This window comes from Sarcophilus harrisii, chromosome 4 (genome assembly GCF_902635505.1).
Source record: "Sarcophilus harrisii chromosome 4, mSarHar1.11, whole genome shotgun sequence".
Classification (NCBI taxonomy): Eukaryota; Metazoa; Chordata; class Mammalia; order Dasyuromorphia; family Dasyuridae; genus Sarcophilus; species Sarcophilus harrisii.
Genome location: NC_045429.1, coordinates 415,048,620 through 415,076,432, shown reverse-complemented (window position 1 = coordinate 415,076,432; position 27,813 = coordinate 415,048,620). Strand labels below are relative to the sequence as shown.

Sequence of the window (27,813 nt, the reverse complement as noted above, 5' to 3'; positions counted from 1 at the left end):
TATATAACACTTGTGAACCTCCGGGTGAAGTAGGAGGGTCTTCTCATACCTCTTTGTTATTATTTATTTTTTTATAATTTCACTGACTTGATTTGTGTGTGTGTGTGTGTGTGTGTGTAGTTCTTTCTACTTATATTGTTTTAGTTATTTATTGTGTATGCTTTCAGCTTAGCTTTGCTTACTTCACTCAGCATCAAGTTTATATAGATGTATCCATATTTATCACATTCATTGTTTCTTAGAGCACAGTAACATTCCATTACATTCATAAACCATAAGTTGTTTAGTCATTCCCCAGTTGACGGGCATCTGTTATTATTTAGTGATGTCCAACTCTTCATCACTCCAGAGACCGCAACCACACCAGATCTTTCTATCTTCTATTATTTCTCAAAGTCTGTCCAAATTCATGTTTGTTGTTTCCATGATACTGTCTATCATTTTCTGCCACCCCCTTTTCCTTTTGCCTTTAGTCTTTTTTTTTAGCTTTTTATTTTCAAAATACATGCATTGATAGTTTTCAACATTCACTCTTGCAAAACCTTGTGTTCCAAATTTTTTTATCTCTACCTTACCTCACTTTCTCCCCCAGACAGCAAGTAATCCAATATATGTTAAACATGTACAAATCTTCTATACATATTTCCACAATTATCATGCTGCACAAGAAAAATGAGATCAAAAAGGAAAAAAATGAGAAAGAAAACAAAATGCAAGCAAAGAACAACAAAAAATGAGTGATCCACACTCAGTCCCCCAGTCCTCTCTCCATCACAAGTTTATTGGAACTGGCCTGCATCATCTCATTATTGAAGAGAGCCATGTCCATCAGAATTGATCGTCATATAGTATTGTTGTTGAAGTATATAACCTGGTTCTTCTCATTTCACTTAACATCAGTACATGTAAATCTCTCCAGACCTCTCTGAAATCATTCTGTTGATCATTTACAGAAAAATAATATTGCATAACATTCATATACCACAATTTATTCAGCCATTCTCCAATTGATGGGCATCCACTCAGTTTCCAGTTCCTTGCCACTACAAAAAAGCCTGCCACAAACATTTTTGCACATGTGGGTCCCTTTCCCTTCTTTTTTTATTTTATTTTTATTTTTTTTGATAACTTTTTATTGACAGAACCCATACCAGGGTAATTTTTTACAACATTATCCCTTGTACTCACTTCTGTTACAATTTTTCCCCTCCTTCCCTCCCCCCCCTCCCCTAGATGGCAAGCAGTCCTATACATGTTAAATAGGTCGCAGTATATCCTAGATACAATATATGTGTGCAGAACCAAACAGTTCTCTTGTTGCACAGGGAGAATTGGATTCAGAAGGTAAAAATAACCAGGGAAGAAAAACCAAAATGCAGACAGTTTACATTCATTTCCCAGTGTTCTTTCTTTCGGTGTAGCTGCTTCTGTCCATCCTTGATCAATTGAAATTGAGTTAGATTTTCTCTTTGTCAAAGAAATCCACTTCCATCAGAATATATCCTCATACAGTATCGTTGTTGGGGTATATAATGATCTCCTGGTTCTGCTCATTTCACTTAGCATCCCTTTCCCTTCTTTATGATCTCTTTAGGATACAGAGCTGTTGGGAACACAATATGTAACTACCAGGTAAAGCAAAGCGGTAAGAGGGACCTTTTAGGTAGACCTTTTCTTCTCTTCTTGTGAGAGAATGATGGTGATTCAAGGAGACTGAGAGGCAGTTGCTGTTCTCTGATCTCTCTGACTCAGAGACCGTTGTGTTGTCTGACCTCTCTCCTCTTCCCTCTGCCCCCAATTTATTTTCCCGATCCACAAGCAACATCTGTGTCAGTAAAGACTGCTTAGCAACGCCTTCAGATGTTCACAGCTGTGGAGGCTGCCCCTTGCAGTGCACTTAGGCATGGTCCTTAACACATGGTCTGTGTTAGAAACACTACTGGGTCAAAGGGTGTACACAGTTTGATAGCCCTTTTGGGCATAGTTCCAGATTGCTCTCCAGAATGGTTGGATCAGTTCACAACTCCACCAGCAATTCATTAGTGTCTCAGTTTCCCACACCCCCTCCAAAATGCATCATTATCTTTTCCTGTCATTTTAACCAATCTGAGAAGTATGTAGTGGTATCTCAGAGTTGTCTCAATTTGCATTTTTCTGATCAACAATGATTTAGGGCATTTTTTATGACTAGAAAAGGTTTTAATTTCTTCATCTGAAAATTGCCTTTTCATATTGTTTCATCATTTATCAATTGGAGAATTTGCCTTCAGTCTTTCAAAACATCAGGGTCTACTTTTTTCCAATTCTTAGCTATCACAAAAAGTGCTGCTATGTGGGCACATTTTTTTTTTTTTAAATCAGTGGTCCCCTTTGGAGGATAAGCCTAGAAATGGAATTTTGGGGTCAGAGCTCTATATTTTATATGTTCTTGTTGTCTACCTCATTAGAAAGGAAACTCCTATGTTGTAGGGCTTGTCTTATTCTTTGTACTTCTTGTTCAGTGCCAAGATGATTCAGTGCATGGAATATTGCACCTAGAGATAGAGACCTATAGATTAAGACCTGATTAAGTTCCTTTTCAGCCTCATTGTCCTCATCTGTATGAATATGATGATAACCTTCCACATAGGATTATTGTGAGCATCAAATAAATTGACATAATGAAGTGTTTTGCAATCTTTAAGATGATATATAAATTGTTATTATTATTAATAGATACTTGATGATTGAGTGATAGTTGAAGGCATAAAAAATCATTCTAAGTGAAATAAACTCCAGTGGCTACCTATTAAATCCCTAGGATCTAATAAATACCTTTATCATTTAAAGTTCTTTGTAACCTGGCATTTCCTATTTATCTAACCTCTGTATTCCAGACTTCCTGGCTTACTTGCTACTCCTTATGTACTTCTCCCAATCCTCTCCCTTTACTAGCAATTTACGATGCTTGGAATGCCCTTGCTCATGCTCTCTCTTTTCTCATCTCCTCTCTTCTCTTGGGTATATATGTGTGTGTATTTATATTTATGTCTTGGAACACAAGCTCTTTGAAGATAGACTTTTTTAAAAATTTTATTTTATTTTTTACTTTTCTTTGTATCCCCATTACTTAGCCTAGTCTCTGGCACATAGTAAGCATGAAATAAATGCTTATTGATTGATTGAAATGATTTCGTGTTTGCAGTTGGTTTAGAAGTTAACGCTGACAAATAAAGTCCTCTTAGAAAATAATTGGAACAATTTGAGTAAACTGTGAAAGTGGTAGGACAACCACCTAGTTTATAATTTTAATACTTAATGTTGATTGCGAAATAACCTTCTTTTAACAATCTAGAAGTACAAAACAAACGCTTATTAAATGTCTTCTAAATGTAAAGTATTTTGTTAGTCACCGGGGAGACAAAGATTAAGAGAATCTGACCTCAGAGAGCTTGTCAGTCTACTAGGGAGTCCTGTGGTTGCATGAAAATAGTAATCCTATAAATTGAGCTGTGCTGATTGTAAGATAATGTGATATAACTAAAAGTGATGTAAAAGAAGATTAAAGTGTTTTGAAAATTTTAAGGGAAAGGTTGCTCATTTGAGGAGGCAGTGGAACAGAAGGGGAAGGGCTGGGCAGTTGAGTCTAAAGACCTGATTTGAAGTCCTATCTCTGGTACTGATTTTGGCAAAGTCACATTTTCTGGACCATCTCAATGGACTCCAGTCTCTCTAAGGCAGCATAGCTGTCAGTCTGGAGACAGAGGATCCCAGGCTCCTGGCCTACTTTGGGCAGGTTGCTTCACTTCTGGCCCTCAGTATCCTCATCTGCAATAGAAAAAGTCTAGAAAAGGAACCTCAAAAATTCCTTTCAGCATTAACTTTCTAATTCCATAATCTGATGCTCAGCCCAAAAGGTCTGATTTGGGAAAAAATTTGTACCAAAATAAATGGACATATGGAAGGGTGAGAAAAATTACAACATAGATATTCAGACAGTTTGGTGTTGTGGGAAACTCGAGGGGGGGACAAAGGCAGCTTTGCTTGGCATTGGGAGGGTCTTCCAGCCACCCCTGCCCCTTTTTCCCCCCACCTCTGCATTCCTGAGGATACTATCCAGGAAAGAGAATGAGATTCCTTACTCAGACTTGGGCTTTTTCCTGGGCTTTTATCTTTCTAATGGAATTGGGAGTAACCATAGCCTTTGTTTGGCCTCAGGCTTCATATTGAATTTTTTAATTGCTTTTCAGCAATAACCTTTTTTTTCTTTTCTTTTTTTTTTTTTTGGTCACTTAACCAGTTATACAAGTTGAGACGCCTGTCTGTGTGTCTATTTTAGAACAGCTGCTCTGGAAGGAATAGCAAAGAATAATAAGTCAGGTAGATATTTTATGAGTATTGAAATCCCTTCCATTCAGAAATGCAAATAAAATAACCAGCATGAGCAATCAGCTTATGTCAGATTCCATGGGCTTATATTACACAGGGAAATTACAGTGCAACCTGAAACATGCTTCTTAATGAATTCAATATTCTCAATTCTGTCGTGGCTCAGCATAAAACTTTCTGCTTGATTTTTGTGAGGGGCTTCAGAAATCACCTCTTATTAAATTGCCTAAAGAAAAAAAGGCTAAGATGATCCCGGCAAATGGTTTGGTCTTGAGAGTCTTCCCCCAGCGTGTTCTTTGATTGAAATAGGTAAAAAGAACAGAAAGACAATGACTCTTCACCACTCCTGTCATATCCATACACTTGAAGGAAGTAGTAGCCAGGAATAGACTATGGAAGAGCATGGTGGTTCTCCTTAGGTCAATCGAGGACTCCAAAACACTTTAGTTGGTCCCAGTTACTGTGTTCTGTTACGAAGTATGAAAACAGCTGCTGTCTGTGGTTATTTCAGGGAGTACAAGAGACCAGAGGGCTTGGGAGCAGAAGTATGAGTTTTCCTCCTATCTCCAGCTGTCCCAACTGCCCATCCTCCAGCTCTGAACATAAGTTGGAAGGGACCTAGTTCAGTCTTCTACACTGTTCCCTCCAAGTGGCCTTGTAGTTTTTGATCGAATACTTCTGATGTCTCTTTTCTTCTGGTAACCTCTTCTGACTGACCTAGTGACCATCTGACTTTTTCCTTTAGCATTTAGAGAGTGCAGTGGAGAGAGCACTGGGCCTGGGGTCAGGAAGATGTGAATTCAGATACAGCTTCAGGCACTAACTGACTCTAACCAAGCCCCTTAACCTCTTTTTGCCTCAGTTTCCTCAAGTGTAAAATGGAAAGAATAATAATCAGCACTTATCTCCCAGAGTTGTTGTGAGGCTCAAGTGAGATGCTATTTGTAAAACACCAAAGCACAGTCCTTGGCTGGTAATGGGTGCTATGTAAATGCTCATTCCCTTTCCATTCCCCACCCCCAACTTTCCACAGGCCTCAGTCTCTTAAATACTTAGATAAAATCCCCTACATCCATAGCACACAATTCATCCTTATGGTTTCCTTTAGGTGACTTAAAGTATTTACTGATACAGCACTAGTATTAGATCATCCCTTCCAACCCACGGATCTTGGTACAATGTTGTTAGTATCTAAAAAGAAAAAAATCTCTAACTCATAAGGAAAACCCCGAAAACTTCAGTGTCTGGCTAATTCTGCTTTCCCCCAAAGAGCTAGCTTTCTTCTACCCACCAGGAGAGGCAGCTTGGTTTAGTGCATATCACACTGGACTGGGAGTCGGGAAGACCCCAGATTCTCACAGTATTATAAGTCACTTAATTTGTCTGTGTTATCTGAACAAGGAGGGGCTGAACTGGCCTTTCTGAGGTTCCTTCCGATGCTGATTCTGTGTTCTACTCTAGATCTGCCCGGTCTGTCGGGTTCCTAGGATCAGCAGAGGGCACAGTCCTACTTTGCTTCTCCACATCTCGGCTCCGTGCCTTATTGCGGTCTTGCAATTCTTATTTTCATGGTTTCCTCCTGCACCAGTCTTTCTCCCCATGGGTGCAGCAGCTGCCTGGGAAGTGGGGCTGCAGGGGCAGCGAGCAGGGGCACGAGCCACCTGTAGAGCGGGCCTGTGTCCTGGTCTCTTTGCGGCCCAGCGGATTTGGCTTCTCTGTCTTGTCGCTGTTCTTCTTGACCTTCCCTGGCTGGGTTTGCATGATGGCACTTGGTGTTCCCAAGCCCCTCTTGGGAGCTCTCCTGGATCAGGGGCTGGGAATCCAGCCAGATTCCCTTGGAAATGGGAGGAGCAGGAGAGGAGTTGGGACTTACTTCATCTCTCTTAGTACATGCCCACAGCATTGGCACTAGCTAACTAAATTAGCAGCTACTTAGCTCCAGAAGTAACGAATTGGTTAGCCACAAATAACCAAAATCCTGAAAAATAGGATCGGGAACTTACAAGGTCAGACTTTCTGTTTTAACTAAAATCACTTCTTTTCCACTGCTTATAAAAAACCGAACATATAATAAATATATGTGTGTACCAGAAGATTATTAAAGTAAATATATTGAAGTGGAGTGGGTCAGATGTTATGTTGGCTTTCCTTTGAGGCCCATTGTGATCCTTTTGAAAGTGGCCTGATTCCTTTCAGGATTTATACTAATGCAGTACCATATTAGGACCTGGACATCTATTTACCCCAGTCTCCAAAATGCTAAATAGCTGCTGTTCCTTAGATCCATCATTTCTTCCTTATCATTTCCAAGAGATGACCTGTTAATAAATGACTTAGTACCTGATTCTGCTATTTGGGAATACTTTCCTGGGTAATGGGAATAAGACCTGGGATTCTAAGCCACCTCCTCCCCTGATCTCACTGACTTTATTTCTTATAACTTCTCAATGCAGATTCTACTGTTGTCTGACATCCACTGAATATGTTTTTCTCTCCTGTCTTCCATCTTCCACTATCAAAGGTGCTTCCTCCCTCCTCTTGTCCAATCCGTGTCTTCCCTTCTTTCAGAATCTAATATGAAATTTATTACTTTAAAAAGAGGGGAAGAGAGGTGGCTAGTTAGTGTAGTGGATAGAGCACCACCCCTGAAGTCAGGAGGACCTGAGTTCAAATCTGATCTCAGACACTTAACACCTTCCTGGCTGTGTGACATTTAACTTCAATTGACTCAGCAAAAAAAAAAAGGAAAAAAAAAAAGAGGGGAAAAAAAAGAAGTCAAACATCAAAAAACAAAACGAAATCTATGAAATATTTCAGTTTACCAAGTGCTCTGTGTATATCTGAACTCTGATATTTAGTCGCAGTAGCTGTGTGACCACTGAGCAGATTGTTTCACCTTTATGTGCTAACAGGTGGCTGGTTAGTAATCATCTACTATGGGCCAGGTAATGTACTTCACACTGAGGATACAAAAATAATAATGATAATAATAATAATTTAAAGAAAAGGCAAATATACGTCCCTGTTCTCAAAAAGCTCACATTCAAATAAGGGAGATGGCATACAAATAACCATACATGGCATAGATTGGAGATGCTAAGCTGAGAGAAGGTATTAGAATTAAGGGGGATGTGGAAAGGTCCCCATCCTCGGGCTTCTTTTAATAAGTCACAGATGGATTGTGATCTGCATTAAGGAATGAATTCCATACTGGGAACTCCCCATCATGATAAAATCACATAAAAAATACTTCACAGTTTCTTATACATGATCTCATTTGAACCTCACAGTAACCTTCCGTGGAGTCACTGTGAGAGCCAGTCAGGTACAAATCTTGTGATCACCATTTTTGAGATAGGGAAATTGAAGTAAGAGAACCTAAAGAAGCAGGATTTGAAGGCAGGGCTTTTTGCCTCCAAATCTAACATTTACTCCACTATATCCTGTAGCCTGTAGTGGAAAGAGCACTTGCCTTGGAATCTGGAGAAACCTGGCCTCCATCACTTTAATTAGAGTTCTGTGGCTGTGGCCAAGTTACTTATACTCCAAGCTGAAATTTCCTCATTCCTCTAGTTTCTTGGAGGGGTTCTTGAGTGAGCCCTTTAACCCCAGCAGATTGAGCTTCCAACAATAACAGCTCACATTCACATTGTACTTGACAGTTTACGAAGCACTCTCCTCCCAACTACCATATGAGGGGACTCCCTCATCACCTGCAGTGGGGAATGTGAATTTTATCCCTTTATTTTCCCGCAGCACCTTGAAGGAGGCTATAGGTAGTTAGTATTACTGATGGCCTGATGTCCGGCAGGAGTTTCTTTCATGCAGACATTCGGAAGGTCCTTCAGGGATCTCTTGAATTCCCCCCCAGTCTTTGGCCCCCTTCATCTCCAGTCTCTCTTCTCCCGCTTCATTGTGTTTCCAGAGAATGAAGGAGTAAATTCAGGGCTCAGCCTCCAGTCCAGCATGTGTGTGGCAGCCTGCTGAGTGGGTCCCAGCCGCTGAGAAGGTTTTAACCCTGTGGTTGGACTTAATCTCTGCATTCCACCCTGACACCTTGGAGAAGCACAAGGGGGAGATGGGGGTGGGGGTGGAGGCGAGGGTGGGGAAACTTGTGGGGAAAGCCAAGTTCACCATCTCCTTTCTGATTACAAAAGACTTCTAAAGTCACTGCCGCCTTAGTCATCAGTTCCACTGGCCCCACCCCAGCTCGGCCTTTTTTTTTTTTTTTCCCCCTTAGAGTCAGGGTTAGTTTAAGAAAAAATGGCTTGCAAGAAGCCATGACCTCAGGCTTTTATCCCCTCCATCTGGTGCGCAGCCTTATGGGGCCGTGCTGCTATGCAGGAGGTGAGCGAAAGAATTCTTCAGATGATGGCTCCTAAACCCACATGTGGAGTTCGGGGGAGGTTGGGGGGAGGTGGGGGAGAAAGCCAAGATGGATGGACCACAAAAACCAGGATGTGTGGGGGAGGGGCTGGAGGGAGCCCCTCGTACAGGTAGACTTTTTGAATGAGGTGTTTGCCTCCTAGCCCAGGCTGGGGATCCGAAGCCCAAAAGAAGCATCCTCAGGCTTTGATTAACAAGCTTCTTCTTCATCCACAATTGGGGGGGGGGTGTGTGTAAGGGTAGGATTGTGAAGGTAAATGAAAGTACTCATTTCCCCCCTTTTTAGTTGAATGTGTTACAGGGCTGAGCCTGGGAAGGACTTCACCATGGAGCCATTTTTCCCTAACTATTTTTCTTTTGATCCATAATTGGCAGTCTAAATAAGAGATAACACTGTCCGGATTTGTCTGAGCAAGTGAATGAAGAGACTTTGCATCCAGTAGCCTCTCTTTACCTTATTGTAGATCAAAGAGCCCACCACTGCATCATCACAGCTAATAGATTTTGCTTAGCCAGTGACAAAACTGTCTCTGAGCATACTTGTTCCCGTGACTATTTCCTATCCCAGTGACCTAAAGGCCTTAAGAAAATCTTGAACGAGTTTTAAAAGCCTCTGATATACAGGCCATCCTCAGCAACGAGATCAACCAAATCATTTCTAATGGAGCAGTAATGAACTGAAATAGCTATGCCCAGAAAAAGAACTCTGGGAGAGGACTAAAAACCATTACATTGAATTCCCAATCCCTATATTTATGCACACCTGCATTTTTGATTTCCTTCACAAGCTAATTGTACAACATTTCAGAGTCTGATTCTTTTTCTACAGCAAAATAACGTTTTGGTCAGGTATACTTATTGTGTATCTAATTTATATTTTAATATATTTAACATCTACTGGTCATCCTGCCATCTAGGGGAGGGGGTGGGGGGGGTAAGAAGTGAAAAATTGGAACAAGAGGTTTGACAATTGTTAATGCTGTAAAGTTACCCATGTATACATCCTGTAAATAAAAGGCTATTAAATAAAAAAAAAAATAAAAAAATAAAAGCCTCTGATATAGAGGCTAGTCCATGCCAATGGACTACATCTTCTCCATTAGCAGAACAAAAACAAAAAGAGGTATCTATGGAGAGTCTTGAACAATGATGTTTTGGGAAAGAATGATGCAGTAGTGTGAGGGAGATATTCAGTTAGAAGAAACCCAAATTCATTTTTTGATATAGATAGTATTTAGATACTGTCATGTGGAGAACTAGCCCTGTGCCTTCCACACTAACTTGGATTTAATCCCAATTTCAAAGGTGCTGAGACTCCAGCACCTGTAATCCTTGACTGTGAGACTCTGTAATCTTTGATCCTTCTCTTCTCCCAATGCAGGACTGCACATTCTGACTCTTTTCTTGGACCTACCCCATCTTGGGAGTCGGTCTGCTGGTGTCTCAGTTGTGGACATTATCGCTTTTCTTTTACCAGCATGTGAGGTTCTTTTTTTTTGTCCATGGAGCCTATTCTGATGGTGACGTGAGTGGCCGTGAGAGTAAAAGTCCAGTCACCAGGTTCAGTTTCACTGTATTTGGCTATGGTGGAAAGGTCTCCTTGCTCATTGGTTCCAACCACCGTTTTGCAGGTTTTGCAAAGGCTTGTGTCCATGGATTTCCTTCACTTTGGTCTGGTCTTAGAAGTCTCTGTGAATTAACAGTGTGAGAAGTCTCCAAGTGCTGAAGGTTTTGAAAGGATTAGGGAAAGTCTCACCAAGGCAGCTGAGGAGGAATAGAAGGGATGGCGATCAGGAGACAGAGTCAGCCAAGAGGCGGGGCTGGGTGGGCGTGCAGGAAGCCGGTGGCTGACTCGGGCCCAGCCGGGACTTAAATCAGGACAGGGGAGAGAGGTTGGACCAGGGCCACAGCCAGGAATGAATTCTCTGATTCTCTAGAGATAGGTTCACACAAGTAATCGAACCCCTGAGGGGGAAATGGAGACGAGAGCTTGGGATTATTTTCTCCTCCTGATCCTTCAGATATTGGGGCCGGGAGCTAGCATGGATTTGTCCCCGACATCTTCCAGCCTTTGGAAGAGAATAGACTTGCATTTTCATTTTTTCAGTCTAACTCAACGTTGAGGGGGGAGGGGGAGTCCACCGTCCATCCTCCTTCAGGGTCCAGGACCCCACGGCCTCTTTGGCCCTAAAAGAATCTTGAGGCCGAGGGCCTTTGGAAACCTACAGACCCATTAGGTCTCTGTCACCAGCTTGAGGGGGACTGCAGAGGCCCAGGCTTTGTAGAGGCAGCTATAAAGGACGAGCCGCCCTTCCCCTCGCCCCGCTGTTTATTTACAACACGTCCAGCCCTGCAGTCCCGTCCCGGGGCACGCGTCGCCCTTGTCTCCCAGCACGCGCCAACGATGAGATGCAGTTGGGCCCGGGCTGCTCTGCTTGGGTGGTAATTCTGGGCGCCCCGCTCCCCCCACCTTCCCACTTCCCTCCCTCCCCCCCCCCTCCCTCTCTCCTCCCCCAGACACACACAGACCCCAGCTGGAATGCACCAGTCACTAAAAATAACCGCCTGCATCTCGATAACGTAACGTTTTAGAGCTCTAAGGCATCTCTCGGCCGGCCGCACCGGGCTCTGCAGTTGTTGCGGCCGCTGGGGCAGGGTCCGATTGAAGTCGAACGGCCTTTTTCCTCTTCTGTGTCTTATCTCCATCCGGGCGGCAGGGAGACCTCGCGTGCTTCTGCGCGCTGGGATGCGGGTGTGCGGGCGCCCGCCTGGAGGGGCGAGCGTGCTTGCGTGCGTGTGTGTGCGCGCGCGGGGAGGGGGGGCACCTTTCCCCCCCCTCCCTACCTCCCCGCCGGGCTCGAGATCCCTTCGCGGGCGGCCGGCCCTCGAAACCGCGGCGGCGGCGGCCTCCCCCTCGCGAGGCCGGGGCAGAGGCCGCGGCGGGAGCCAGCCGCAAGCAGGTGAGAGCGGCGGCCCCGCGGCCCCGCTTGCGGAGCTCTCGGTGTCTGGCACCTCTGCGCGAGGCCCGGGAGCCCGGGGCCCCGCCGACCGCTCAGGAATGCGCCGCACTGTTCCCCGCCGCGGTAATGTGGCCGCAGAGCCGGAGGCTGACGGCTTCCCGGGACGGGGGCAAGCTCCCGCCCCCGCCCCCCGCAGGGACATTTAACTAGAACCTCCCGGGGTGAGTGGGCCCGGCGGCGAGGCCGGATAGTGGTCTCCTCTAGCGGATCGGCAGCCAGCCAATCAGACGGAGCCGTCGGGGGGCCCCGGGCTGGGCGCGCGCATTCTCCGCCAGAGGGGGGCGTCGCGGGGCTCCCCGTGGGACAGGGCATACCGGGCGGGGAGCCCCGGCGAGCGCGCGCAGCCCTCCAGGCCCCAGGGCCCGTCGGGAAGCCCCCGAGTGTTCTTGGCGCCGCGCCGAGGGCGGGCGGGCCGGTGGCGGGTCCCACGGGCTGCTTGGCAACCAGCCCTTTGCAGCAGGTGTGGGGCGAGCAGCCTGTGGGGCGGCTCCTCGGCGCAAGGTGAAACTGAGGCAGGCCGGCCCCAGGGGCCGCCGGTGGGGAGCACAACGGCTTCCTTGTGTGCCTCCATGCGCAGCCCCTGGCTCCAAGAGAGACGCGATGTTTTCTGCGTATGGAATGATTAAGTGACTTTCTTTTTGGTCGGGGAGTTGGGATGTGAGTCTCCTACCTCTTGGTGAGAGAATGATAGTCTTGATTGGACAGAGAGAAAAGAGGATAATGTTCAAGACCAATAGTGAGGTGACCAGAAGCAGAGGAAACTTTGGAGCAAGCAAAGATCTTGTCCCCCTGGGCCCGGGCTCGGAGGGGAAGTGCTGGGGGTCGATGTGGGATCCCTGTGAGCAGGCTCAGGGCTGCCCTTGACCCCGGCTTTCCTGCCTTCGAGGTGAGCAGCCCTGCTCCCCTCTCCCCATTACCCCATTCCCACCGTTCCAACAGCTTGCTTCCCTCAACTTCGGATGGGGAAATTGGCACGTGCAAAACTCTGAAGTCTGGAATTCTGAAGCTGTGCATACTCTGGAGAGAGGGGCTCAGGTTTGCCAAAGGAGGCCCTTTCTCTGAGAGAGAGAGAAAAGAGGAGAAAAAGGAGGGAGAGGAGGGAGAGAAAGGAGAGGAAACCTGGAGGGACTGGGAAAGCAGCATCTCGTTAGAACACAGGTGAGACTCGGACCCGGGACTGCTTTCCTCTGGGCGGTGATCAGGTGGCGGCCTTGGCCCTCAGAGTGACCCGTACTTTTTCACAGGAGGAAGCACTAGGGGTGAGCTTCCACCTTTCCTAGGAGGCTGCCATCCTGGGGAAAGCCAAGATTCCGGGCTCTCCTCCTCCCCACTGTTCTGCAATATTCCCCCAAATAGGGAGCTCATTCTCCACTCCGTCTCAAACCGTCAGAAGCCCTTTCCTCCTTCCCCTCACTCCCTCCTCCCTAATCCCACTCATCAGTTATCGAGTTGACTCCACCACTCTGCAAGGAAGACATTCCCCTGGCCTGACTCAGCCCTGTTTCTCCACAGGAATCCCCTCACCACAGGCCACAAGGGTCCTGACCAGCTCATGTTTTGCATTAATGGATATGGAGGCTGCAGCATTTTTACTTTCTCAAAAAAAAAAAAAAAAAAAAAAAAAAACCACCCCCCACACCAAAAAACCAAAGCTACCCAAACCCTCCTACACGGGTCTTGGCAGGTTACACAAATATTAGTCCGAAGATCCAAATAAATCTGTCCCTGAGGCCCAGCCCCACAGCCCCCACCCCCCTCCCTGTCCCAGTGCTTCATGCTGTTTGCACGGAGAGGGAACTGCTGGGCAATTGTGTAGACTAAGGGCAGGGAAAAGAAGGGGAGTGGGGTTTGGGGAGAGGCAGAATGGCCTGGAGCCTGGGCCCACATTAAGTGGCTTGCAAGTGGTGAAGGACACATGGGTCAAAGGAGCTTCCCACGAGGCGGGAATGGGATGGGGCAAGCATCAGCTTTAGGAAGAAGCCAAGGAAAGGCCTGGACACAGGAACCCGCTCCCTTCACACTTGGCTGCCATTGCTTCTCACATCAAAAGGGACGAGGCTCTTGGATTATTCAGGGTACCCTCCCCCCATCTCCTCCACTAATCTCCCATAGGTGTCTCACGTGCTTCTCAACATTTTGTCCCAGAAATGAACACCGTCAGTGCTCTTTCACTCTCCAAAATGAGCTTCTCTGTAACCTCTTAAGCACTCGATACTTTTTTTTGCCAGGCCTAGGGAAGAGTACAGGACAGGCTGGAAGAAGGGAGGATCTGGAATCTCTGAATTACGGGACCTGGCCAAAAACAGCAAGCGAGGTCCATATGTAAGTGGGCTGGGATGCTGCTGGGAGGTGTGCTCATAGTCACAACATCAGCCGCGTTTCTCCATTGTTTGCTCTCAGGGATTATTTTAAGGGTGAGGAAAAGAAACATCTTTGGTTTTTAACATTTTTTAAGTCAGTGGCAAATAAGGTTGTAACAAAATTACCATTTGTTTAGCCCTTATCAAGGAGATTTCTGTTCAGATATTTTTGATGGTCCTTTCTGAGATTCTGCCAATGAGCCTCTCTCTCTCCCTAGCTGGCACCTATGATAAGCCTGAAAAAAGGGTATCCATCACCCTCCTCTAGGGGTCTTTTCCTCTGATTGTCATGAATGTCGTCCAGGGCCAGGTCAGCTCTGGGGAATGGGCACAATATCGGAAAGCGCTCTCCTACAGATAAAACAGGACTGGGGGGGGGGGATTGGAAGCCAGGGCCTACTCACCCTGAAAAATAATCACAAGGGCAGAATGAAAACAAAAAAGCAAAGTGCACAAGTGAGGCAGGTTAAGTATTGTTTGCTTTGACGGCAGGAACTGCCACTTGGCCATTCTGCACATCACTAGTGGACCACCACCCAGAACGCAGCAGATAACATGAGGCAGTGATATCTGATACATATGCATGAGATATATATATATATATGTATTTGCATATATATATATATATGGATGGGAAGGTGTGGATGCATCTCTCTTTGTTCACATATGCAGCAGGACCAACATACAAGCACAGACGCACCCCATCCTGCAGGTCTGACCCTTGTCCAGCAGGCCCAGGCTCCGGGGAACTGGAAAACGTGCAGTCTAACAGGGACTTGGGGATGGCCGAGGGCGTCCGCCCCTCCCCGTGCCTCACCCCCACTTCACAACCAGGCCGGCCTCGCGGCAGCCCCCGCCCCTCCCCCCAAAGGTGCCCACGAAGGGCCAGCGAGCCGGGGAAGGGCGACAGACAGGTGCGCTCTGGCCTCTGTGGGGGTCCTCACTCCTCCTGCGTGTGCTCCCGCCCCTCCCCGGGGCGCGGGGGCTCCGACCGAGGCCACTCCAGTCCCGTCATGGCTCCTCGGAGAACACTCGGGGCCGCCTTCGGTGGGAGCCCGGGCGCCCGGGGCTGGGGGGGGGGGCGGGGTGCAGGGCATGGGTGCTAGGGTCTGCGGGGGCGGGGCTCAGGCCTGGTCCAGCCACTCGGCCTTCTTGGGGGCCTTGCAGGTGTGGACGTCCACGGTGTCGCGGCACTCCTTGCAGCGCACGGCGCAGCACCAGTGGAACTTGCACTCGCACTGCGTGACCCGCGTGACCCGCGTGGTGTCGTAGCCGCGGCCGCAGCACATGACCTCGCAGCCATCCGTGCCCCGAGACGTCTTGCTGCACACGCGGCCGGCCGTGCCCAGGGAGCCTGGGGGAGGGGGGCAGAGGGGAAAGGTCAGCTCTCCCCCGACTCCTGGGGGCTCTGCCCGCCTGTCCCCCCCTCTCCCCCCAGTCGAGTTCTTCCTGCGCGGCCCGTCAGCCACGTTCAGCTCCACGTGCCGGAGGAGAAAACTGAGCCCCTGAGCACACACACAGGACCCGGGGTCCGGACCCGGGTCACCTCCTCCCTCGCCAACTTTCTTCTCGCCAACACCCGTCCCGCTGGCCCCTGCCGGGCTCCGGCTCCTCTAGGAAGCCTTCCCTGCGGGCAGGTCCCGCCACACCCTCCGGGATCCCCAGAGACCACGGACGTGGCTCCTGTGTGCCCGGGGACCGGGGAAAGGCTGCCTGCGGGCCAGAGGGCAGGGCCACGCTTTGTCCCCGGGCTCAGGAGAGACTGACCTGACTGTGCAGATGCTGTTCCCCGCACTTGGAATCCTTGGATTCCCTTAAGGCTCAGCTGAAGGGCCACTTCCCAAAGGAAGGGTTCCTGGAACCCCCCCCTCCATCTCTCCCTATCTCTTCCCATCCTCCCTCCCTCTCTCTCCTTCTCTCTCTCGTCTATTTCTCTCTCTGTCTCTCTCTTGTCTCCCTCCCTCTTCCCCGCCCTTTCCCCCCAGACCCCTCCCTCCCCACACACACACACACACACACACACACACACACACACACACACAGCTTGCACTTTCCCCCTGTTGGGAATGACTTTGCACTTATTGCACTTATTTCTATCACTTCTCAGTGTGTGGGTCCCAATAGAATAAAAACTGGATGGCAGGGGTTGTTTCATTTTAGTAAACCCAACGGGTAACACATTATCCAATAAATACATAGATCTACCTCTCTCTCTTAGAATTTAGAGTAGAAAAATACCCAAAAGATTGTCTAAAGTGACCTATGTTTAGACATAAGGAATACACACAGACCAGTGAAGTTAAGTAAATTGAAATTAAGTAAATAACTCCACTGTTAACCAGCCCAGAGACTCCCATGCCTGCTATACCAACTTCCCTCTTTCTTCCTCATCAGGTTTGGATTTGGCCAGTCTATCTGATGGATCAAAAGGCCTCTGAATTGTTCCTTGTCCCTCCACCCACACTTTGCTCCCCGCACCAAAACGGCACCACTGGGGAAACATCTGGTTCCGAGTTAACCCCACTTCCAGGTTTCACCCTATTACACACCCCATAACTATTTGTCTCTGACCCACACCCCACAGAGCCCCCATTAGCCTTTGCTGCCGTTTCAAAAACCCATCATCACAATTCCCCAGGAAACTGGGTGATTGTCTTGGCCCCAACGTAATGAAAATAACAATCTGCCACACCTTATCCAGTGTGATTTTTAGGTGTGATATTACAGCCTGTTCACTGGGCCCAGAAAACAGATTTGAGAGCCCCAAAGATTCATCCTCCTGCCTGAAAACTAGAACCTAGCATTTGGCACGATGCTTTATACATAGAAAGTGCTAGACGAAGAAAATCCCAAACCAGAGAACTACATTGGATGGGAAAGTCAGAAGATCTTCCCCACCCCATTCTTCCCCAGGAACCCCCTTTCAGGCACCCTGCAAAGGACAAACACTGCCCTCTCTGTCTCTCAGGCAAGGCCCCACCCTGTTTCTATGCCCAGTTTTGCTCCAAACCATTTCACTCTCCAAGAACGACAGCGATGGGCAAAAACAAACAGAGGCAAGCAGCTAGCGGACTTGTTCACCTTCCCCTCACCTCTCTCCTCCTCCAACCACAGCAGTTTTGCCTGTTGAAAAGACCCTCATGGCAGTAACTGGGGGAGAGAGAGGGGGTGGGCGTCCCAGATTTACAGTTACTAAAACTGAGACAGGATCCTTCAGGCTTCCTCCGAATCACAGTAGTGCCCACCACCACAGGAGAGAGGATTACTTCCTCTTTTCTTAAAATACTAAAAAGCTCTGGGGGAAGACTCCAGAACCTCACAAGGTGACAGTTCCAGCAACACTGCAGCAGTCTAGAAGTCCCACCTGCTAGCTGACCTTCCTCCCTAAGGCATCGAATCAAACCCAAACTCTGCTGCAGATGAAGAGCAGCTCTCCACTGCCCATCGCCAACTGCCCAGAGAGCAACTGGTAGAAAGCTGAAATACCTAGTTGGGATGGAGAGCATCCCCTTGGATTCCTCCTTTCCCATGATTAATCCTTCAATATATTCTCATTCTACTTTTTTTTTTTTTAATGCAAGAGGCAAAGCCCTTAGAAAACTGCTCTTTTAGGCACTCTGCAATATGGCTCACCAAGTCTGCCTTCAGACTTCACCTCCATGCCTTATAGGAAGTCTCCATTATACTCACATTGTTGCCTAAACGTGCCTAGTGCTTCCCTCCCCACTCTCTTCCTCTCTTGGAATACCCTTTAACTATTCAAATCCTGCAAAGCCCAGGCTTAAACTTCACCTTGACCATTTGGGGCCATTGTAGGTATTCAGTATCTATTAGTGGGGGATTGGCTGTCCAATGGGGCCTCCTTCCCTGATTATTCTTAGGTTTGATAACAAGCTGGTGCTCCCAAGTCCTTCTGGGGTTCCTTTTTGTAACCCCAATCTACTGGACAGCAGTGGACTAGCGTAGTTTGCCATGTTCAAAGCTGGAAAACTGTTCTCTTTTCCCATTCTCCCTCCGCATCTGGTTCTACCTTACTCACCAGCAGCCTTGTCCAGAACACAGTAGTCTGGGGAGTTGTCAAAGTAGACGAGGTCAGCCCGCGTGGCGTGGCGATAGCCCTGACGGGCAGCAGTAAAGTTGGCACCGTCCTGGGTGGCGGTCACCTGCACGGCCCCGTCGTAGCGCCTCCGCAGGTAGTCGCCAGTCCGGCGGAAGTCGGAGAGTGCGTGCCAACAGGTGCGAAGTGTACAGGAGCCACTAACGCCATGGCACTTACACTCCAGCTTCAGGAATCGACGGACAGCCTGAGGAGGGAGGGAAAAGGCAAAGGGTCAGGGCTTGCCATACATCCTATAGGATGGATAATCCAAGAGAGAGGGAAAGAGGGGAGAGAGACAGAGAGAAAGAGAGAGGGGAGGGAAGAGAGAGGGAGATAGAGAAAGAGAGACAGACACACATAGAGAGAAATAAAGGAGAGTAGGGGAAAGGGGCAGGAAGAGAGAGGAAAAAGAGGGAAAAGGGAGAAGGAAGAAAAAGAGAGTTAATAGAGAATGAGATGGAGAGGGATGAAAGATAGGGAGAAAAAAAGGGGAGAGAGAAGGAGGAAGGGAGAAAGGTAGAGAGAAAGGAAGAAAGAGGGAAATGAGGAGAAGGAAAAGAAAAAAGGGAAGGAGAGGGAGAGAGAAAAGGAGAGGGAAAGAGAGAGAGAAGGGATAGAAAGGAGGTTACAGAGAAAGAGAGGGGAGATAAAGAGCAACACAAAGAAAAGGCTTGACGTATAGAGTGATAAAACTGGGGAATAGCAAGGTTAGGGGTCACTTCCTCCATCCAATTAATCAACAAACATTTATGAAGAGCCTACTTGGACCAAGCCGTAGGCTGGGTGCAAAGTAAAAAGTGAAACAGTCTGGCTTCAAGGAACACCCATTAGCTCCAGACTCTTCAAAGCACAGTTCAGATTTTACTTCTGGGAAGGTTTTCTCCACCATCTAATTCACAGACGTCCTTCTCCTCTAGCCTCCTTTGCCATGTGCCTCCTAACACGACAGGAAGAGTGCTGGATTGGGGCTCCAAGGAGATACCGAGTTCCCACCCTGCATGAGCTGAAAGAGTCTAAGCCTTACTTTTTTGTACAATTCCATAAAATTCAGGGCCTGGGCTAGGGGACCTCTAGGTTTCCTTCCAGATTTAAGTCTGTGATCCAGTAATCTATGCCAGACCAGCCAGAACTTACTGTCACACTGTCTGGAATCCTCCCCTTAATTAACCGAAATAATAATGTATGCTACTCCCCCCCCCCCTTTTTAAAAAGCATATACAAATTTCATTTCCCAGTATTTCTAGCAGAACATAAACCTCTTGGAGGCAGGAGCTGTTTTGTTTTATCCGTTTCCACACCTATTTCAGAACTTGGTTCATGGCAGGTGTTTTACAAACGGTTGTGACTGACTGGGAAGGGGGGGATTCTCGATGAGCCCCGGGCCGAGCTGTCCCCACCCAGCCCCACACAGACTGACCGTCCGGCCGCAGCGGTTATTGTGCAAGTTCATGAGGGCTCGGGCATCCTTGAGCCTCTTCTCCTTAGCATCCACAAAGGCCTTGGCGAAGCGGACCCCATAGTGGATGTTGTCGCTGCAGCCACCCCAGTCAAAGTCTCCCCGCTGGTCTCGGTCACGACCGCGTGTGTAAGGGTCGCAGCTGCACACGCTGAGCTCGCCCTGGCTGCAGGCCCGAGTGATGGCGTGCACCACGCCTGCCGACGAGATGGCGTACACGAAAGCCGCCTCCCGGCTGCCTAGAATGGGGCGAGAAGGAGGGCTTCAGAGAAAAGGCCCAGGACTATCTTCATCCCGCGATCCCCCCAAGGACTCCACGCACTCACCTCCTTCCAGAAGTCCCCCTGGCTCGGAGTCCCTCCTTGACTTCCCCAAGCACCAATCTTCACCAGAATACTCCCTAACACACCTCATGGTTTCTGGGCACCGTATGTCTGTCCATCCCTTCAATTAGACCAACTCTTAGCCCCTTAGAGATTAGCTCTGGGTTTGGGATCAGGTTCACTAGTTTTGTATTTATGAGTCATTATGTAATTAAGATGTAATTACTTAATTATCTTAATTAATATGTAATCACAACTTACCTTCTAGACTTGTTTCCTTATCTATAAAATAGAGCTAATAACAGTTCCTCTACCTGGAAGGTTTATTGTGAAGACACTTTGCAAACCTAAAAATACTACATCAGAGGATCCTAGAATTTTGAGTTGCTAAGGTCCTTTAGGGATCAGCTGGGCCAGTCTCCCCATTTTACAGATGAGGAAACTGAGTCCTAGAGAAAGAAAGGGATTTATTCAGTGCTATCCGGCACCAATAAGCAGCACACTGGAGTGTCACTGGGAGTGAGAAGACCAGCTCTTCTAACTTTCCCTTCCTTTGAATAGTATTCTCATCACCATATCACACTTGACTCTGAATTATTATTAGACAAAGCACCTCTCCTCCCTTCTTCTTCCCTCGTGCTGGATGACCGTCTTGTCTGGAACTGCTACATGAGAACCAGAGACTTCTTCAGAGGTCTGGACAGTTCTAATACCAAAGGCCCAGACCACAGTCCCACTTGGAAAAGAGGAAGACATCAGACTAGAGAGACACTGACACATTTCTCCCCCTTTTCCTTCACCTAAACATCCTCCTGAGTTCCGAGAGCTGAGATCTCTTCTCTTCCCCTCCCTTTCCCTGTTGTTCCTCTTTCAGTCTTTCTTCTGGCTCATCATCCAGTTTAGCCCAGCCTAATTTTCCCTGCTGAGCCGGGGCCAGGACAGTTCTCCAAATATTTACATATCCCCTTTCTGTTTACCCCTTGTTCCCATTACTGCCAGGGCTGGGTGGGGGCAGGATACCCCCTCCCTGGTCCCTAGCTCTGAAAGGGATAGAGGGATTGCAAGGGCCAGTAGGGAAGCAGAAAACATTGCCCGGCCCCTAAATACTCTTTTATTTAACAGAACTCAGAGCTGGGAGAAATAGAGATTTAGAGTGTGTCTAGGGAATCCGTGGATCCTTCAAGCCCCTAGCACATGGATTTTAGAGGGTCTCTTGTCCATGGGGATAAGGAGAGGGATTGTGGCCAATGGGAAGAAATGCTGAGCAGGAAGCCAGAACTGAGGGCCCAATCTCAGCCAGATTCACATAATCATCATTATGATCCTTAATAGTTAGACTTTCAAGGTTTTCAAAGCTATATGTGTATATGCACATGTATATATAATATGCATACACACATACAAATATAATATATAGATTGACATTTGAGCCTCACACCAATCCTACAAAATGGGATCCATTTCCCCAATTTTGCAAATGAGATGAGAACGATTAGGTGACTGACCCAGAGTCCCAATGCTAACAATGTCTGAGAGGGATATCAAACTCTGGTTTCCTAAACTCCAAGTCCAGTGCCAAAGATATCAAACTCTGTGCCAGCAAAAACCCCTCGACTGCTGCAGATTAAAATGTAACTGGGAAATGTTTGACAAAATAAAAATAAAACATAGGGCAGATAATGTTAATTTGTGGTTTTCTAAGAAAACCCAAACAAGAGAATGCACAGGCAAATCAATATGCAGCTCTTTAAGTCAGACACTCTTGCTCTAGAGTGTTGGGTCTGAAGTCCCAGAGTCTGTTTAATTCCCACTCCTGACCCTTGTTACCTGTTGGGACCATGGGCAATTCCCCTAATTTCTGTGAGTCTTGTTTATAACATGAAGTGGCTGGGTTAAATGACTTCTAAGGTCATTTCCAGCTCTACGTTCATGATTCACCCCTGGAGGGGGAGGAATAATCTCCCCTTCCACTTGCCACCCTGAGGCCATGGAGAGAAGGGAACAAGATGGAAAGAGAAGGATGGAAGGAAAAAAGGGTAAAAAGAAGGGCACCCTACTTCTGAGCATAACCCGGCCAAAGACGGTGTGGTCGCGGTCCAGAGTTGTGCAGTTCCAGCGGTGATGACGGAACTGGTGCTGGCACTCGCGGATCCAATCCCGGGCACCCTCACCCAGGGAGCGCATGATGTCAGGATAGCGCTGGCACAACTGGCGTTGCCGGCTCACCAGCCCGGGGATGTTGTCACAGATCACCCGGGCCCCCAGTGCCCCGATATACCTGCAGGGAGTGGAGGGCACAGCATTGCAGGGAGTGCCTCAAACTGGGTCTCAAGAGTCTCACTCAGCTTCAGCAATAAATTGGGGGGACTAAGGGAAGGGTTAGTTCTCTAGCTCTGGAGGGGGTGGATGTTCCCTTCTCATACAACTCCCATCCCGATATTCATGCTGCCCCTACTCCCACTAGTGTCGGTGAAAATAATAATAAATGAGCTAGCATTTATATAGAGCTCTAAGATTCACAAAGCACTTTATTTGATATTATCAAATTTATTTATTTTGATATATTACTTTATTTGATCCTCACAGCAACCCTGTGAGATTAGTACTATTATCCCCATTTTCTAGATGGAGAAATGAGCCTGGGAGGTAAAGTGTCCCATCCTGGGTTACCCAGCTAAGAAAGTGTCTGAAAGAGAATTTATACTTGGATTTTACTCTCCCTAAGTCCGGTACTCTATCCACCACACCGCCTAGCTCTTTCTAATCTAGAGAATATAATGTGGCACAAAAACCAAGGTAGAATCTCCTTCAACGGGAACCATTCTTCTCACTGAATAAGCGAGTGGTCGCATCTCTTATTACCCAAGCCAAATGCTCGAGTCTAACACCCATACTACAGTCATGGCTACGTCCCACGTAGCTGCAGCTGGGTTATTTGATGAATGCTAATGATTCTGGAGAACAAAAACACTGGGACAGTAAGAGACCAGGATGCTACGGGGGAACCTTCATTCAAAACGTGACTGAGGCAAGTCGTGGAACGACTTGAAGAGGTGGCTGCCCCTCCGGATCTGTGATCCCATGGGCTTTCCCTGAACCCCACACTGATGGTGGCTGTTACCCTGCCTATCCTGGACCGGGATGGAAGGCAAAAATAGGAACGAAGGACAGCGGGAGTGGAGTTCCTTGGAAGGGCAGTGAGTAGCAGCCCATGGCAAGGTTCATAACATAGGGATGTTTCTGGATTTTGTTGGGAAACCAGTGGTCCCAAGAGGGAAAAGAAACCCTTGCTTCTAACCCTACTCTTCCCTCTTTCTTTTGTCATCAGGAATCCTACCAGCCAGGCTGGCCTTGTGCCCTCCTGTTTCACCTTCCCCTTCCCACCGTGGGATCTCCACTTCCTGAACAGGCATATTCTTCCCCCTTTACTGTGGTGAAATGGCTTTTAAAGTCCCCTCCTTCACAGGCCAAACCAAAGGGCACCGTGCCCTGGGATTTGCTGTACGGGCAGAGATTTCCCTTCAAAGCAGTTCCCACACCCCCAATTCCAGTCTCCATTCCCATCGGCTCAGCACTATGCCAGCTATGACATGCCTGAGGCTTGGCTGAGCTGGAGAAGGGACAGGAAGGTGATTTCAGCTAGGTAGAGGTTTTCCCTAAATATATTCAACTCCCCAACTCCCAGCCCATTCCCAGAGGAATGGTCCTGCTTCCTTCCACCCACAAGCCCGGGATCTCTGCTTACATTTGCCCCCTTCTCTCCAATTTGGCTCCATTCTTCTCTCATTCCTCAAGCTCACCTACCTCCGAAAGCATTCCATCACTCTCCTCCTTTGTAATGAATGAAAACCCAAAGGGGTTTTTTATGTGCCTCTTATCTCAGGGTCAAGAGCTCTGTCCAGAGCAGGTGGGAGTCAGGCACTCTTGCAGACATCCCCAGCTGCCAGAGAAGCCGTAGCTGTGAATAAGACTGGAGTTTGGGAACATCCCCAGAGTCTGGTGGGGAGCAAGGGGGGTTGTTTATGACATCTCAGGCCCTGTGTACTCTGTCCCCTTCTCCCCTCCCCCCACCTCAGTCCCGATCATTCCCACCATGGGATCTCCACCCCTGAGTTGGGATCACCACCGGCAAAACCAAATCAAACAAACACAGCCAAAGCCAGATGCCTTCTGGTGAGTGTGGCCGGCCGGGCTGATGGGACCCATCTGTCCCCCAGGGAGGGAAAGACAGAGAGGGCCGGCTGCTCACAAATCCCATGGAATCAGCATCCCTGGTTCTGTCCATCAGAGCAACAGCTTCCAGGAACAAACAAAATAAACTCCTCAGCCTGGCCTGGGAGGGACTGCCTGACGCACAGACCCAGAGTTACACCCACCGCTGAGATGCTTTGTTTGGAGAGGAGAGACATGAGACAGTCGGAGTTGGAGCTGGTCCCTTTCCCAATACCACTTCACTCCCCTAGCTTGGCTCTGGAATATTGCTCTGGGGACGAGGATTTGGGGGCATCCAAGCTTGGAGAAACACTACCACATCATGAGACGACCTTGATTGTAATGGGCTGTGCTATGTCAGGACAGTTCTTTCTGCTGTCTAGCTTTAATCCCTTTTGCTTCGGCCCACACTGGTCTTTCTTGTTCTGTCAGTGCTCAGTGAGATGGGGAGCAGCTATTCCCATTGTCCTCCACCCTTCCTGTCCAGAAGACAGCCATTCAGTGCCTCTGAGTTCTCCTCGGCCCTTACCAATGCCACAGTCTTCAGGTTTCCTTCTAGATCTTATGGGGTCTTCAACATACATATAATATTTTTACTCCCTTCCATCTTGATTTTCATTTTATTATCTTGATTTCCTCAAGGATCTATCTAGCCTAAGCCTTCCCTATCCTTTCCTTCTTTCTGTCTCATTATTCTAGGAAATTCATGATAACAGATTGCACCTGTTGAGCGTTTATATCCCCTTCTCTACTTCCTGTCCTAATAGTTAAGAATTCAGGGAACTTTCTCCTTCTTCTATTCTAGAAAAGGAGATCTCTGCATGCTATAGAAAATGATTATGAATTATAACTTTCCAGTGGGCAATTAGATGTTTCCCCAAGGGCTTATGGGGGGAGCTATCATTTTTGCTTTTTTTTTTTTTAAATAGAGAAAATGGGACCAAGACTTATAATTTATGGAAATTGGCATTGAAAAAGTGGCTGCCATCCTATGTTTTAGACAGTAGTCAGGAGCTAAAGATGGACAGAAAGGATGGAAGGCTGCAAAAGCCAGCCCCCCTTGATGGTCCTGCCCCCAGCCCCTGGCTCCTTGGGGGAGCTGTGTGCCCCTTCCACATCTTTTCCTGTACTTGAGTGAGGCTTTTCCCTATTCAGCCTCCACTCGGGATTCTTCAAAGATTCTTTAATGTGAACCACGTGTAAGAAGAGGGAGAAGGAAGGAAAAGGGGTGAGAATAACCATGAGTCTCTAAGATCATGGTCCCAATGGGGAGACCCCAATATGAACCCCAGCAAGTCTACAACTGGGGGAAAAATCACCAGCACAACTAAGAACCATTTGAGTGCTGATCCCTCCTTTATTCAAACTGTGCCCTCCAAGGCAATTTTCCATGCTGGTGGGGGCCAGATAAGGGTCCTCAGAAACCTCGACGGACTGAGCAGAAATGCCCTCTCCTTTGGGGCAGTGTGCGTGTAGGGAAGATCTGAGGTGAGGGAGGCAGCCTTTCCGGATCTGAGCCAGTAGACAGCCTCGGCCTTCTGAAGGTCCGTTTTGATCTCAACCCTGAACTTTCAAAAGCTTTGCTCCTTCCCACCCCCACCCCCACCCCCACCCCCTTCTCCATCTTCCCTTTTGTAAAGGAATGCTTCAAGCCAGATGTAAGATACCAATGCAATATGGTTCCCCCATCCAGAACCCCCTCCTTTCCCCAACATGCAGAGATAAAAAGATCCAAAAGAGAGATTTTTCTGAAACAGGAAAAAGGGGGGTGGTGGTTGGGGGGCTGAGCATCTTGAAATGATAGGAATCTCTAGCAGAACTCCATGGCCCCTCAGTCTGCTACTCCAACCCCCATCCCAATTCTTCCAGCCAAGACTCAGACAAGGGGGAAAGCCACAGGGGAGGGTATGGTAAGAAAAAGAGGGGTATTCTGGGAGGAAAGAGAAGTGGGTATGCGTAGAGGTGCTATCCCAGTGCAGAGTACTATTTGGCTTCTATTCCTACCTAAGTTTATTGGGGAGGGCAGCTAGACCATCTCTGACTGGAGGCAGAGAACAGCTTTTCTCCGTGGGTCACCAACACAGCTCCATTAGAGACGCGTGTTGGAGGGAGAAGAAGGTGGAAAAGTGGACCTCTCATTGATTTTTAAAGGGATTGTGCCCCTTATGGTATGAGAGAATGGGACGGAGGTCGGGGGGAGCCAGAAGAGATGGACCACAGTTTTCCCAGGGACGAGACAGCGACCTCTGCCCTAGAGGAGTGGGGAACAGGGGTGGGAGGGGAAGGAGTAAAAGAAAAAAGGAAATGGATGGGATACTCTCAACAACTATCCTTTCCGGAAGGACTGAATCAGGTTCGCGGGTTATGCAAACCAAAATTATAAAAAAAAAACAAAACCCCCAAACTTTAAGTACATAATTTTGATTCCGGTTAATTTCTCCTCACTCACGCAATTGATCGAGGGCAGCTGCCTTACTCGGGAGGGTTTCTTTTATAAAGTGGGGGGATGCTGATGAAGGAGACGGGGAGTTGCCCAGCTTTTCCCTTCTCCCGTTGCCCCTGAGGGAAACTGGCAACCCGGCCCGGGCCCCCTCGCTCTGCCCCGGCAAAGCTCCGGGAGTCCTCGGGCCACCAGACTGCGTGAGCCCCGGAGACCGGTTGCCCCGGGGAAAAGCTCTGGGGCCAGTAAAGCCGAGCGCGGTCCGCTCCCAGGGGCCGGCCCGAGCCCGAGGGGCCCGAGCGGTCCCCGCCCCACCTGGTCTCACTTCCCTCCGCGCCAACACTCACCACCAGGACGCATCGACGCGGGGCGGCAGCGTCAGCAGCAGCAGCAGCAGGCAGGCGAGGCCGAAGCGGGCAGGGACTCCGGGGCCGTCGGGTGCCGCTGCCCGGGCCGGGTGTCTGGGCGCCGGGCCGGGGGCGGGAACAGGCAGCCGGGCGGCTTCCTCCGTGCCGCCCCGGCTCAGCATAGCTCCCCGAGGGCTCGCCCCCTGCGCGTCCCGGGGTGGGGCGGGGGCGCGCGGGGACCGGACCCAGCGGGGGTGACCCTCAAGCTGTCCCAACCTCCCCCCGGCAGGGGCCCATGGACCGCTCCGACAGGGGGGCGCCCGGGCGGGCGCCGGTTATCGGGGCTTCGCGGGCCCGGGACGGCGGCGCCCACCGGGCTGGGGACGGAGTCGGGGGTCGGCGGCGCGGCGCGGGCGGCTGGCTTGGGGCGCGCTGTCCGGGCCCGGAGGCGGGGAGCCGGCCGCGGCTGGCGGCGCGCTCTAGCCAGGGTGCGGTGTCCGGGGGTCGGCGGCTCTGCGCCGAGTGGGGCTGCGGGGCCGGGCGGTGCGGACAACCCTCTGGCCGCGGGCTCTCATTGGACGGCGCCGGGCGGGGCCGCGGCCAGGGACACGCGCGGCCCTCTGGGCGGCCCCGCCTGGGGCCCCGAGCAGCGGCGCGCTCCACCACCCCAGGTGTCGCCGTTGCCGTCGCCCCCGCCCCTCCCTCCCTCCCCCTCCCCCTCGGCGCGGTGCCCCCCACCTGCTCGGGCGAGACGGGACGGGGCGGTGCAGCTCGCTCCATGCGCCCCGAGCGCCCGGGCCGG

The 27,813-nt window shown here is 49.0% G+C and overlaps 1 protein-coding gene across 1 annotated transcript; it reads right to left on the bottom strand.

Annotated features, from left to right (window-relative positions):
- Positions 1–14,236: 14,236 nt before the first annotated feature.
- Positions 14,237–27,322, bottom strand: WNT2B (Wnt family member 2B). The gene is made up of 5 exons (XM_031967302.1): positions 27,012–27,322; positions 22,070–22,290; positions 19,651–19,928; positions 18,174–18,438; positions 14,237–15,488 (listed from the first exon to the last, which is right to left on the bottom strand). The coding sequence occupies exons 1-5, from the start codon at positions 27,191–27,193 to the stop codon at positions 15,259–15,261; spliced, it is 1,176 nt and encodes a 391-aa protein (XP_031823162.1). The 5' UTR covers positions 27,194–27,322; the 3' UTR covers positions 14,237–15,258.
- Positions 27,323–27,813: the final 491 nt, after the last annotated feature.

What these genes read in the sequence shown, in the direction of transcription:
- WNT2B (XM_031967302.1), bottom strand. Translation starts at nt 27,193, where the DNA reads ATGCTGAGCCGGGGCGGCACGGAGGAAGCCGCCCGGCTGCCTGTTCCC. An exon ending in TGGCCGGGTTATGCTCAGAA is followed by an intron (nt 19,929 to 22,069) that starts GTAGGGTGCCCT and finishes GCCCCATTCTAG; the next exon opens with GCAGCCGGGAGGCGGCTTTC. An exon ending in TGTTCTGGACAAGGCTGCTG is followed by an intron (nt 15,489 to 18,173) that starts GTGAGTAAGGTA and finishes CCCCTCCCCCAG; the next exon opens with GCTCCCTGGGCACGGCCGGC.